Genomic DNA, 14,833 nt, shown 5'->3' with positions numbered 1-14,833 from the left:
CCAAGAAGGAGATTTGCTATTTTTCGGAGATAGTATTCACATCAACGAAAAGTTAAAAGAAGTATTTGTTTCATTACAAAATAATTATCGTGCCCATCCTTCACAATAGACATTTCACGTTCGTCTATATAAATAACGCTTCCAACACGTTCACTTACGTTGATCCCATTGGAAACGAAGAAGCAATTCTGTCACAATTATTCCAAAAGTTTACAGCCATACACAATAATAGTGATGTATGGACTGCGAAAACAGAAGTGCATGATTTGCAATATATAAACAAAGATAATACGAATTGCGGTGTTTTCGTTTGCCAGTTTTTGGAAAGAATTGCAAAAAAAGAGCCCTTAGTACACTTAACACGTCCGTCTGATTATAGAAAACAGATGAAGCTAAAAATTTTACAATATAGTGAGGATCTAACTTACAACTGTCTTCACTGTTATAAAATTAATGAAATAGAAAAACAGTGTAGCAAATGTTATCGAATTGTTTGCTTACAATGGCTTACATCACTACGAGGAATGGAATGACTTTTGCATTTTATGCCGATAGCCTGTGTTGCTAGTGCTCAATGTCTTTTTTTTTAGTCTAAGAATTCAATTCATTAGTCTAAAATTAAAATAATAGTAATAAAAAATAATAATATGCAACAGTTAATTAAAACGTCCTCTCATTATTCATTTACTTACCTTCATGATACTTTTGTATTTTTTTTTTTATAGTTTTTTATTTTATAGTTGTATACTTTTTTCTTAATATATCTTTTATAATAAAATGGATTTGTTATATTTCTTACATACTTAATATATGTCATATGCTAATATATATAATAAAATTTAGTAATGATATATATTATATACTCGTGATACTTTTATTTTACTTTCATAATAGTCCGCATTATGTTAAGTGTGGAAATTTTCAAAGTCCCATAAAGAAGCTCTTTGGGCAAAACTTAATATAACCTGCACACCGTTGGAAAGGCCATTAATAGAGGATTCATTCTATCCTAGTTTCATTTTTTCAAAGGGCATGGTTTGCCCACAGCGACATTTCAAAGTTTGCTTATATGTTAGCCCGCATTATGTTAAGTGTGGAAATTTTCAAAGTCCCATAAAAAAATTCTTAGGGCAAAACTTAATACAACCCGCACACCGTTGGAAAGGCTATTAATAGAGGATTCACTCTGTGCTAGTTCATGGTTTGGTCACAGTAGCTCCGTAAACTTTCGCTTTATCAACCCCATTTATGGCATAGTGTAAAAAAGTTTTGGTTTCGAATATTAGTTAATTTACATAAAGTCATGTTTTGTTTATAAGAGTTTGCAAAGAAATTTGCGAAAAGTTCTATTTTACTTGTATTTTGAGCTAAATCCCTCCGAGACTTCGTTTAACAGAATTCTGTTAACGGCTTTACAGAGCTCTGTAAAAAATTTTAGTTTGTGTCTTTGCTAGTTATACTTAAATATAACTTCACACCCTTAATAACGATGAAGACTTATTAAGATTAGCTTTCAGATTTAATTAGATTTCAAGAGTTAATGTTGATTTGTCTGCAACTCATGAGGAAAAGCAATTGTCGCGACACGTTCGCACGCGTCAATTGCCGTAGAAGAAGACGAAAAAGAAAGAACCAATGGATCTCTCAAAAGAAAAAAGATGGCCTCTCAAGCGAAAGTCGCTCTTTTGGTTTCAAAGTCAGAGGTAGACTTTTGCAATCTTATCGAATCGGAGTTGACAACAGATAACTCTTCGTTTGTATCGTCTATTTATAGCTCACTTACTGCTACTTATTGCTTTCTAAACCTAGCTTAACTATAACTGTAACTCGTCACAAACTTCACCACAAGCTGTGCAGAGCGTATATAAACCTGTGCTCAAGTATTTCTTAGGACCAATTAAAGTACCAGTGTTCCATCCGCTTTAAAAAGATATTCAACATTAGGTTGAAGTGGTGGAGTATCATCTGCCTATGATCGCCACTTCGACGCAGATTAGAAAAGTTTTCTCTGTTATACTATCTAGAACTGGGAACCGTGGTATGTATATTGCACAAAGCAACATTTGTGAATCATGTTTGCCTGTCCGACGTCCTTTCGTAGCATTTTAAATTCCCAAAAGCGATATAAGAAAGCCGTTCTCAACATAAATTTGAATATGCAACATAATCAGCCTATGAACGCTACAACTGATGAACATGGAAACATTTGAAAAAGACGAAGACTATGTAAAAGAATCATTCGAAATATGATGTAACCAAAGGTCGTAAAGTTTTTTTTTCTTTTTAATATGACGACCAATCACTCAGGGGATGACTCCTCCTATGCGTGTAACAAGGTGATAGTCAGAAGAGACCATACGGGGAAAGTGCAAAAAAGATAGGCAGTATGCAGGGTAGTGGACTTGTGTGTCCAGTCAATAAGAGTTACGTCTTTACCAATTGTCGCTTTTTGATTTTTACGTGAAACCAACCAAGAGTTGTCCCTTCCACGCAGTAAAATGTTTACACTAAAGGGCTACTTTATTAATAATTTTCATAGATTCGCAAAAATCGTACACGAAATCACTAAATTAATCGTAATTTCAGTAAAATGGCCTTCAAACCCTTAAGAGTTAGCTTATCTTTCTGTTTTCGGGAATGGGAAAGAAAGCACGTAAAAATGATATCTGAGAAGTTGAATCAATAGAAGAAAGTGGAAAAATACTGTGTCGACCTTTTTAACGATAACGACACATACTCGTCAAACACAGATGACATGATTTGACAAAATGACAAAAATATTTTCTAACTTGCATTATTATGATGGCAAAGACACATTCATCATGATGAAATTTTTGTAAGGAAATCCGGCAAGAACGGATGAACGAATAATGACGTATATACTCGTCATAAAAAGTTAATTGATATAAATAAATGATCGACGATCATCAATGCAACCATTGCATTAATTAATAAAATTCAATTTTTTCCTTCTTTACATTGCGTCATATGCTAAGGTGAAAATCGGAACCATTCATTGGTATTCATTGATCATATTTTGCCCAATTAATGCCTTTGAACATCACGTAAATGCCAAGGATTTCAAATAAATGAATGAATAAAAAAACATTTGACAAAATCACTGAAATTATCCCGAGTACAAAAAACATTCTTCAATATAGTTTTTCTCTCTTTTTTTTTAAACATTTTCAGACCATTAACCCTTGGCATGGTATGGTACGGTGGGTTATTGATTGTTCAAAATCATTTCTTTAGAGAGAGAGAGAAAGATCCTCTTGAGAATCTATTTTTCTATTAGTTTACTTTGCAGAGATTATCTTCGAAATGCCATAAAACGGCATTTTATTTCCATTTTTAATGCAGAAGATTAAACTAAAAAAAATTTCTCGAAAAAATGCCAACTAAATGAAAATTTCCGTATAAATGGCCCAGTGATACAATAAAAATAGAAAAAAAAAAAAAAAAAACTCAGACAATAGCAAAGCAAATTCAAAGACAGACATATAGATAGATAGATATACTATATACATTTATACACATACAGTACACAAGTGTACACATATAGTATATCTGTTGTCTCTCTTTCAATCTGCTATTGTCTGCGATTTTTTTCACAGCTACAAGAAAAATTCAGTCAACAACGTTGTTGGGTTATTTTCTTCTTCTCAAATGGAAATTGAAATTTTTTTTTTTTCTGTTATATATATGTTTTTTTCATCTCCGCTTTTTTATTTAAGCAAAAATATCAAAAAAAAAAGAAGAAGACGAAGAAGAAGAAAACATAAGCAGAGAAATACACAGCAGCAAAAAATCGTACACAACAAGTGTAACAAATGCATAAAAATGTCGTTATTTTGTTGTCTGTTTGCTGTAGCTTTTGTTTAGATTTGTGTGCCAAAACATCATTATGATGATTGTCAGGATTTATTGTAAGATAAATTTTTTTTGATATTTTAGCTTTAATTTTTTTTATTTTTATATATAAAAAAAAACATGAAAAATAATCGTCTCCCAGTTAGTTATTGAATATTTTCTTGAATATTTCTATTATGTATTTTTTATGATGAACTGATTAATTATTCTTTTTTTTCGCATTTATTTACTTTTTGGTATTGATTATTATTTGATCTTTGTTGTATCTTTGTTGATTTTCATTTTCTTTGCAGCTTTTACAAAATTTGGGTAAAGTTGATAGAACAGCAGATGAAATATTTGATGATCACTTGAACAATTTCAATCGTCAACAACAAAATGCCAATAGATTACAAAAAGAATTCAATAATTACATTAGATGTATACGAGGTATGTAATTCTTTCCCCTTTCTTCTTTGTATATAAATCGTTTTTCCTTTTTTTTTTTTTTTTTTTTTGTAAACTAAAATAACATTAGGAAAATGCATTCGCAATTACCGGCGAAGAACAGATTATCGATTCGGTTGTGGGAAAAGTGGTAATAGTTGATTATTTATTAGGTGCCTGCATGTATTTTGATCATCCTTTAACTTAAAAAAGTCATTTATTAGGAAAAATTAATTCAATATATATATCAAATAGAAAAATTTCCCATAATTTTCTATAACTTTTTCCTATCTTTCTGAGAACATCGGTTATGTCGAGTCGAAGGAACGATATTTGTTTAGCAGTGGTCCAATCATCGTATCCATTTTTGCACGTCTGCACCTTTACAATATTGCAATTATTTTCCGTTTGAAAACTTTTCAAAGTCAGGTGTTTATAGGGGGAGTGGTCGAAGAAGTGGACCGATCCGAATCATTTTCAAAAGCGTTCGTTCTTAGATCAAAGCACCTCAAAGTGTCAAATTTCATTGAAATATCTCGAAAATTTCGAGTTTTATGTTGACAGATATCCAACGGACAGGCGGACCGACAAGCTTAGATCGATTCCGAAAATATTCTCCATCGATCGGTGGATCTATCTTAAGCCCCTCTGTCTGTCTCAAGTCCTCCTGGATGTACCACACATCCACACAAACTTAATATACACTAAGTTTGATTGAAACTGGGAGAAGATGGGCTTATAGGACCATATAAGGAACACATCCACCAAGCTATTGGAAATGACACCTTCGGATCTTAGACTCACATCACACCTTTGCTTCTCAGAACATTGCACTTTAAACGAATATAATTTTTTTTAGGATGTAATAATGTTTCACTACAGATGTGCATTGAATTCGTTTTTTAAGCTCGCAGCGAAAATGAAGATAAAATTGTCTAGAACTCTGCAGGCGTCAAAACCCGATTTAAATTAATTAAAGTCATGGTTTAAACTCACGTCGACATGAAGCCAAAATATTTTGGAGATAAAATAGTTTGCGACGACGCCAATAAAATCACACATTCACTTATGAAGTTCTCTCTAAATATCGTATGCAGCCTTTTATAAGTTTTTCTTTTTTCCTTTTTGCAAATAAGAAAAGTGGTGAAGGGTGTGAAGATAAATTCGAATTTAACTAGCAAAGACACCTACCGTTTCTGTTAACAAAACTCTGTTAACTATTTAACAGAGCTCTGTTAAATAATTACAATTGAGATATAGTTGGATTTGACAGCCTACTGCGTCCATATTGAAAAAAGCAAAATATTTTTGTGGATATTTCATGAATCTATATGAAAATACCTTTCAAACAAAGCGAACAAATTCAAATTCTGCCTATGGGAGTTAAATTTAACGATGTTTTCAAATTTGGTATATTAGCGAAAAATGGATATGGGATAACGGGCAAATTTGAGATTTTCGGCGGCCAAACTAGAAGATGACACCTATATTCACCTACATCACGTGAATCTATATAAAGGTACATGTCGAATGAACAAAAATAGTTCAAACTTTTCTTTCGGGAACTATTTTTAAGGATCTTTTGAAGTATCGTATGTTAGCGAAAAATGGTTGTGAGTATAATATAGTATAGTATGGCATAGTACTAGTATGGTACGAGTATAGTATAGTACTAGTACAGTATACACTAATATAGTATACTCTAATACAAAATATACTATACTGTAGTACAATAATATCCCATACAAAATACACTATACTGGAGTACAATAATTTCCCATACCAAATACACAATAAGTTTCAATACAATAATTTTAATACACTAATACACTAATGCAGTTAATACACTATACTGCAGTATTTTGTATGGGAAGTATACTACAGTATAGTGTACTACGGTATAGTGTATTTTGTATTGAAATTTATTGTACTACAGTATAGTGTATTTTTTACTGGAATATATTGTGCTATATTAGAGTGTATTATATTAGTGTATACTGTACTAGTACTATATTATACTTGTACCATACTAGTACTATGCCATACTATACTATATTATACTCACACCCATTTTTCGCTAACATACTATATTTCGAAAGATCGTTAAAAATAGTTCCCGAAAGAAAAGTTTTAACTATTTTTGCTCATTCGACAGGTACATTTATATATATTCACGTGGTATAGATGGATATAGGTGACATTTTTTAGTTTGGCCGCACTAGAGCCCCAAATTTGGGTTTTATTCCATAGCCATTTTTCGCTAACGTACCAAATTTCAAAAAATTGTTAAAAATAATTACCATAAGCAAAATTTGAATTTATTTAGTTTTTTTAAAAGGCATTTTCATAGAGATGTCGACAAAAATGTTTTTACGTAGTTTAATATGGACGGAGTGCGCTTTCAAATCCAACTTTATCGTAATTTTAAATATTTAGCAAAGCTCTGTTAAACCGTTTACAGAGTTTTGTTAACAGATATGGTAGATGTCTTTGCTCGAATTTATCTTCACATCCTGGAAAAGTGAAGTAGTGAAAGTCGAAAGGGCACATAATTGCTTTCTTTGTTAAAAAAAAAAAAAACAAATAAGAAAATTTAATTCGGTCGGGACCGAATCTATTATGCCCATCACCCTTATCCTAAAAAAATAAACAACGAAATTTTCAAGCTCTATAATAGGAAGTGGTCGCGGCTGATTTTTTTTCTACAATCAAAATAAAAGTTTTTACCGTATAGGCGTGTTGGCGTTGTAGGCGTGTCCTTTGAAAAGCTTAGGCCACTTTCAAACTCTTTTGCAAACTCTTTATAGACGATATTGACAGCGTTTACCACAGATACTACCCAGTTGAGCAGACAGACGGACATGCGTAGGTGCACTGATTAAGAAGCTACAAACTGAAGAAGAAGTTTTTTTACTTTATAAGTTTTCTTCTTTTCTAATACCGGCTAAGCAAACTCCTTATTGTCAACATTTTAATTAAATAAAAAACTTTTGTGTTTCTTAAAGCTGCTCAAGCTGCTTCTAAGAGCTTAATGGAGGCCGTTTGCGAAATTTATGAACCTCAATGGACCGGTTACGATGCCTTACAAGCTCAAGTGTCTGCCTCGGAGTCGCTATGGCAAGACTTTTCACACAAACTAGCCGATCAAGTTTTAATACCATTGAACACCTATACCGGACAATTTCCAGAAATGAAGGTATTTTTGTCAGAAATAATTTATTTCACGATTTATTTATGCCATTTAAAATTCAAAATAATTTTCCCTTTATTTTGTAGAAAAAAGTCGATAAACGTAATCGTAAACTGATTGACTATGATGGTCAACGTCATTCGTTCCAAAATCTACAGGCTAATGCCAATAAACGTAAAGATGATGTCAAATTGACAAAGGGTCGCGAACAATTGGAGGAAGCTCGTCGCACTTATGAATTAATGAATACTGAATTGCATGACGAGTTGCCCGCTTTATACGACTCAAGAATATTATTTTTGGTTACTAACTTGCAAACTCTCTTTGCCACAGAGCAAGTTTTTCATAATGAAACATCGAAAGTAAGTAAATGCTCGTTTAATGCTCGTTTACGATAAGATAGAAAATGTAATGGATATTAGAAAACAACAGCCTGTAAATCTAGATAGAAATTGCTCAGATAAAGCTCTCAAAAAACAAAACGCATTCTTAGGAAAAACAATCTGCCTACGTCAAGTTTTATAAAACATAACAAACTAAGGGATCAAACCATTTTTACATTAATCAGGCAAACATGTTTTAAATTTTATCTAACGTAGCGTAACGTAAAGAAAGTACAGTACGCATTATTACTTAATCATATTCGTTTAACGGTCCGGTCACTCTTCTGGTGACAAGGACCTGCCAGCGACAACTTGATGAGTGGTCTGATTGCAGACTTTTCCACAAAGCAATCAGCTACCATCGAGAGTCAACATTTACACATAATTTTGCAAGTGATTAACGGCGTCAGAGAAATTATAGTTAGATTAGCACTGCTGGGTTGATATTTGCCCGTTGGAGGGCAATTCATGACGAATTGATAATCCGAATGCAAGGCATAGTGTGAACTAAGGGGCAGCTTGGGTCAAGATTTCAAAAAGTGTGACGTCGACAGACTTCTTGACATCTTGATAAGGCCCTTCGTATAGTGTCGGTTTGATTGTGGTTGCCCTGCTCGTAGAGATATTGAATAGTTACAGGTGCATATAGGGCTCTCCTTGCCTAGAGCGAAGGTTTCCCAAATGTTCTCGCATTCCAGCTTGCCTTAGACTCTCTAAGTTGCAGGATTCTCTTAGTAACTGTGGGGCGGAAGTTGTCGCTTTCATTTAGCTCATGAACGAATGAGCGTTTGTCGGATTAAGTCCTAGCCGAAAGAGAGAAAATGTCCAGCACAATTCGAAGATATACGACCGTCACCAGGAAAAACACTTTAAAAACTATCCTATCATGCAATAATATTTTCTTTAAACTTGAAGTCAAAGTATATGAATATCGATGAATATAGATTTTTTGAGTAAACGTTACGATATGCGACAAAACACCATCATTTTTGGAAAACATGATTAAGGGGAGTAATTAAAATTTACTGTTGGTGGATGGTAACAGAAAGCATAGAAGCAAGAATAGATAAAGCCCTTTAATCCGAAGCGTAAAAGGTCCTAGCGTCAATGGAGTAAACCATTAAAATCGACGGCAAAGAAAAATACGCGTATTTTCATGCTTATGATCTGTATTTGAAGAGCTCAAGTCGATTTCTTTAATTCCCTTTGAATAGAAGATGACGGCAAGAGGAGATAAAACATGGCATCGTATATATTGCATTAATTTCAAAAACACTGAGCGGGGTCCTACAATATCTTTAAGGCAGTTGATCTTAGCAGGCCTTTCACTTTTAGCCCGCCGTAACTTTAATCCACTTTCTGTATAGAAAAAGAAACAAAAAAGAAATTATGTTAACTCTAGGCGTGTTCTGTCAACAGAGAGAAGAGGAAGAAATTTAGCAGTAGTTTCACTAATTGTGACCTATCCTACGAACAGATGTCGGGGCGATATTCAAAACTACCACACCATTATTTCAACTTGGAATCAAATAAGTTCTTTCAGACAAAATTTTGATATCGTAATAGTAACAGCGAGATAGCGAGACAAGAATAGCTTAATCGATTGCACTAACCTAATGTTAGCCTAATCGAGAGACAAATAAAATGTATAGTTTATGGGATTCTATGCGGTATATAAATATATGCTACGGTATATAAAAATGGATCTTTGAGGGTTTTAAAGTGAAAGTATTTTAAGGAGGCGACATCCGCAAATATACAGAAAAGATTGAATCTGACTTGGTTTGAAAGCCTTTCAAATTCGTCCGTAGCCGTAAAGACTTGAAATATTCGCATAATTAATCGCCATGCACAGGCCTGTAATGACTGTCATTTTTTTATCTCGTTACAATTTTTTAGTTTTTATTTGATCGGTAAATATTTCTCTTTCTCATTTTCATACGAAAAGATATTCTCGGAATTAGAAGCCATTGTCGATAAATTGGCTACCGAATCACAACGTGGCTCCAATACGCTTAGAAAGCAAACATGTAAGTGAATATTTGGATTTCTTCTTCGTTTTATTTAAAACTAAATTTTAAACTAAATTTCTTTTCAATTTTTTTTTTTTTGTTATTAAAACGATTAGCGAACGTTCTCAAAGGAACCACAGGTCCCATACAAACGCCAGTAAAACAATTGAATAATGCCAACATTACCAATAGTAATCAATACCAAAATCAAATAACAGCCAATGGCACCAGCAACAATCGTAAGTACATTGAAAAGTATAATCTCTTCTTAAAGCTAACGTTCTCCCAAACAAAATTTCTTGATAAATTTGCTTAAAGTTCGTTTTATTTATAAAAGTTTTCAATTTAATAATTTTTCCCTTTGTTTATTTCACTTTTTTTTTTTTTTTGTATACTTAATTTAATATTTAAAAAAATGTTTTTTTTTTTTTTTGGTTAATACATTAAAAATTTGATTTTGTTTTCCATTTTTTTTTTTTTTCTCTTACATTTTCTTTTAATTTCTTAAATCAATTTTAAAATTGCTCAAAAACTCTGTAAAAAAAAAAAAAAATCATATGAAAATATCTTCTTTTTTTTTGTCATATTGCATAATAATTTCAATAATTTGTAATAATTTTAGTAAATTAAATAATTAGTAGAATTGTAAAGAAAGTTATGTAAAAATTATTTGCGTTTTATATGAAAAATATTTATAATTTATTATTATTATTATTATTTTTATTATTATCATTTTGTTTTGTCCTTCGCTCTGTTATTTTATTTCTTCATAGTTTACCTTTCACTTCTTTTTATTTATTTATTTATTTTTTTTTTATTTTGGTTTTTTTGATATATAAATTTTATTTATTCCCCTTTCCCTCTTAGTTTTTGGCAATTTTAAAGTTCGTTTTGGAAAACTCATATCCATACTTAAGAAGAGGACGAAGTAAACGAAAATTGCATTCCATTTGAATATAAGAAAATCGTATTTGTAATACGAATACAAGAAAATAAAAAAAAATAAAAAATTATAAATTTAATAACAACATCTAATGTAAGTATCAAAGATTCACATACATGCCTATACATAAAGATGTGTTTTGTGAGCGTCTCTTGGCCCGATTAGGAAAATGCAATCACTCTTTCACACTCTGATGAAATCTCAATTAAGAGTTTTTCCATACTTTAGTGTCAGACCGGTAGTGTCGCCTTGAAAAGGTTGCTAACATTTTTACATGGAACATGGACCATGCCCCTGGCAAAGTATACTTTCAAAAAGAAACTTGTAGTTCGCCTCTTTGGTAAAACTATGAAAAATCACTTGGAGTTATACCTTAAGGCAATCCACAGCGAAATGTGACTAGGTAGCCAATCTTATTCAAAGTGGCATTTCCAAAAATTGTTAGACTGTTAATTGCTGTTTCACGTCGTTAGTAGCCTCCTTATTTTAAAATTTTTACAAAACATTTCGCGAAAATTTATATTAAAAAAATCAAAAATATTTTTAATTATTTCTGAAATCGTTTTGGCCATTCCATCCAAGACAAGAGTATTAAGTATTACAAATTAAGGTTAATTTTGATACCCTCTAGGTTAGTTTTGATATCCTCAGGTTTCCTTCTCTATCTATCGGTCTTTCTACTGTAAATACTATTATCGGCCCACAATCTTTTCTAAAAAACACGCGAAGATGTATATATATATATATATATATATATTGTATATATGTATACCACTTCGCCTAGCATAGTTTTTCATTAACGTCCGTGTTATCTATAAAATATCAATAACTATAGATAAAAATTATTGCCCTGTAAAAGCTTATTTTTCATAAGATATATGGAAAGTGTTCCAAAAAATATGCTTACTTCCTTCAAACTTATCGCAGTAAATTTACATATTAAAGCACAATGCTAGATCAACTTTGATCTTAAAAAAAAAAAAAAAAAATTAGATCTTCAGAAAAACTTGATATGCTGAGATGCAACTATTTGCTTAGCGATTTTTGCCGAAAACTTTCGAAAATTGCGTCGTTTTTTTTTTTTTTTTTTTTTTTGCATATAACGAGTGTTTCAAACTGTAGAGTACATGTCCATTAAACAATTTGGACCCTGAGGACCGTTTGTTAAGAGGCTCACAACATCTGCAAAACTTATACGCTATCGAAAGAAAAAGAAAATTTAATCAACGACTTACCTTCTAACATTTCGGTCGCCGAAAAATTCGGGTAAATGAACGAAATTTGCTTTCTACTTTGCTTTTCGTTTACTTGTTCCACTTTCATTCATCAGAATCATTTTTCATTACAATATCAGATCAATCTATCGAATTACTTCAAAATGTCACAAAAATTACGACCTGTAGATTGAAATATATATATATATATGCATAGACAGATAAGCTTATATCGATACCGAAAATGATTGCTATGCGCATCTGCACAGTCTTAAAATATCCTTTAGCAGGTTACAACTATGACGAGTAAAGAAATGAATAAGCGCTTGCATGCACTTTGATCAGCGACATCTATTAGTGAAAATTGATAACGTAATACGAACTATCAATGTACACAACGGTTAAATTCGATGATTTCGACATTTCATGAAATAATATATTCGACTGTACTAAAATGATATATTCGAAATAAAACTAAATTTTGATAGTTTACGGTATAAGCTGGGTGGGGCTTACCTTTCCCATTTTACTAGTAAACATGTGGAAATATATGGAAATTTTTATTGTATGCCTGTTGTAGTCTGTGGCCGGGTACTGAGCAAAAGAAAAAGATGACAAGTCGGGGATGTTCTCTGCTTACGTTACGTTCTAGACATGACTATTGACTAATATGGCTCGCTTTCAATGCCAGCATGCGCGCAAAAACTTCTGATTTCCGATTTCAAGTCATTATTTGTATTTTTGTGACCAGAGGAATGTATACCTTAGGCATTGCATAGACGAACACTCGGACAGACATGTTTAGTTTGGTACTAATCGGGGATCAATATACTTTATACAGTCATTGAAGTTTCCCTCCAGGTGTTACAAACGTGAATACATCCTCAGTCCTTAAGTGATTAGTGTAAAAATCATAGAATCATTTAAAAAAAAAAACGAAAAATGTGAATCTTTGATAAATTTTATTAAATAAATTACCAGGGTTTCTTGTGGCAACTTACTCCCGTAACCAGCACTTTTCTTTTCAAGTAATTAACTAAATTCATACTAATTATAGAAAAGATAAAACTTTATATAAATGCCTACAGTAGTAGTCTGTAAATAATTTTAAATGAAAAAAGGAATTTATTGTTTTTTTTTTTTATTAAATTTTCAATGCCATAAAAGTTTGACCCTGAAGCAAAACAAATATATTTTTACATAAATTCTGTTGAAAGTGTTTTCGTTTAATTAGTTTGGCTTGAACAAAATCAAATTTTTCCGTTTTTTTTTTTTTTTTTTTTGCCTGCGTGCATGTTATAAATTTTCTTTCTGTCGTTTCTATCGAATCCTAGCAAAAACAAAAAATTATTTTTCCTCCCATTTTTTATTTTTATTTTTTGTTAATCGTTTGTTTGTATTTTTTTTTTTTTTTTTTTTTTTTTTGTTTTATTTTGTGGAATGAAATCTAACAAAATCGAAAAAAATCCATATAAATAACAACACATACACAATAAAATTATTAAATTAAATAAACGCATTCACAACATGCAACCAATCAATCGACTGGCAACGAACATAAAAACATATAAAAATATCATTAAAAAAAAAAAAAAAACAAAAACAAAAAATGATTTAAATGAAAACAACGAAACAAACAAACCATTAGCACCATCTCCGAGCTCTTCAGCATTAGGACAACGACTTGATCATGAAGGTTCCCCGACACCACCACCACCGGATACAACGCAACCCATTGCCGGAGAAATAGCGGTAGCGAAAGCAGATTCATCGTCACCAGTAATACACAGCCGTACAAGTACGCCAAGTACAAAAATGCTGGCAACCGATACGGTTCTGGGCAACAGCGTAATAGAAAACGATGTAGGGGACAACAATGCAACAACAAACGATCCCGAAAAGTTGCTTAGTCAAAACGTCATCTCATCATCAACAACAATAGGAACAATTGCTATATCAAAGGAAGCATCAAAAGATGCAGACATTGTTGCTGCATCGGTCAGCGCTTCTCCTACCATCAATCATGCCGCCCCAATTAATGAACTTAGCGCAACAATTGCCCTTAAAGAGAAATCGCCATCTAATGGTACAAAATTGCACAAAGTCAAAAATGACCTTAATCTGAGTAATGTTAATTCAACGATGGCAACAACAACAATAACCACATTAGCAACAATAACAGCAACAACATCAAAAGTCTCAACCGGAACGTCAAATACAGTGTCTGTAGGAACAACAGCTTCTCTTAGCAGTATCTCATCATTCGAGCTCAATCTTAACGGTAATAGCAATAAACAAACAACAAATGGCGAGAATTGTTTAGTTACTACCACAAATAGCAACAACAACATGACTAGCACCGCCACCGCCACCGCCACCACCACTACCACCACCACTACCATCACCAATAACAACACCACCACTAATGGCAATAAAGATACAGATGCCAATGCCATTACCACGACAAGCACCACCATAGATGATTCGAATAAACAACAGCAACAATTAGGTAAAAAATTATAGAAATATACTTAAAATCAAAAAAAAATCTCTCTTAATCTCTCTCTCTCTCTCTCTTTTTCTGTCTCTCTCCTTGTTTGTCCTATTCTCTTTAGAGAGAAAGAACAACTTTTCAGTATAGTGGTTAGTGGAAATTTTCATATAAAATTTGAAATAAAAATCATTCGCTGAGTGAGTGAAAAGCATATAAGCCCACCTGTCTTCTTCCTTCTGTTGAGAAACTTCCCAAAAAAGAAATATCACTTAAAGTTTTTTAGGGTAGAGCAACAATC

At 32.2% G+C, this 14,833-nt stretch overlaps 1 protein-coding gene across 1 annotated transcript; it reads left to right on the top strand.

The window, feature by feature from the left end:
- Window positions 1-4,157: 4,157 nt before the first annotated feature.
- Window positions 4,158-14,579, top strand: LOC119644146 (bridging integrator 2-like; the record flags this gene model as incomplete). Its single annotated transcript, XM_038043675.1, has 6 exons — window positions 4,158-4,302; window positions 7,305-7,495; window positions 7,576-7,851; window positions 9,821-9,902; window positions 10,001-10,123; window positions 13,690-14,579. Coding segments are annotated over 6 exons (1,692 nt in total), but the record flags the coding sequence as incomplete, so codon positions are not given.
- Between the last annotated feature and the right edge of the window lie 254 nt (window positions 14,580-14,833).

The sequence above is a fragment of the Glossina fuscipes genome, unplaced genomic scaffold (genome assembly GCF_014805625.2).
Source record: "Glossina fuscipes isolate IAEA_lab_2018 unplaced genomic scaffold, Yale_Gfus_2 93015, whole genome shotgun sequence".
Classification (NCBI taxonomy): Eukaryota; Metazoa; Arthropoda; class Insecta; order Diptera; family Glossinidae; genus Glossina; species Glossina fuscipes.
Note: the sequence above shows the minus strand (reverse complement) of the source record. Positions and strands in the feature narration are given on the sequence as shown.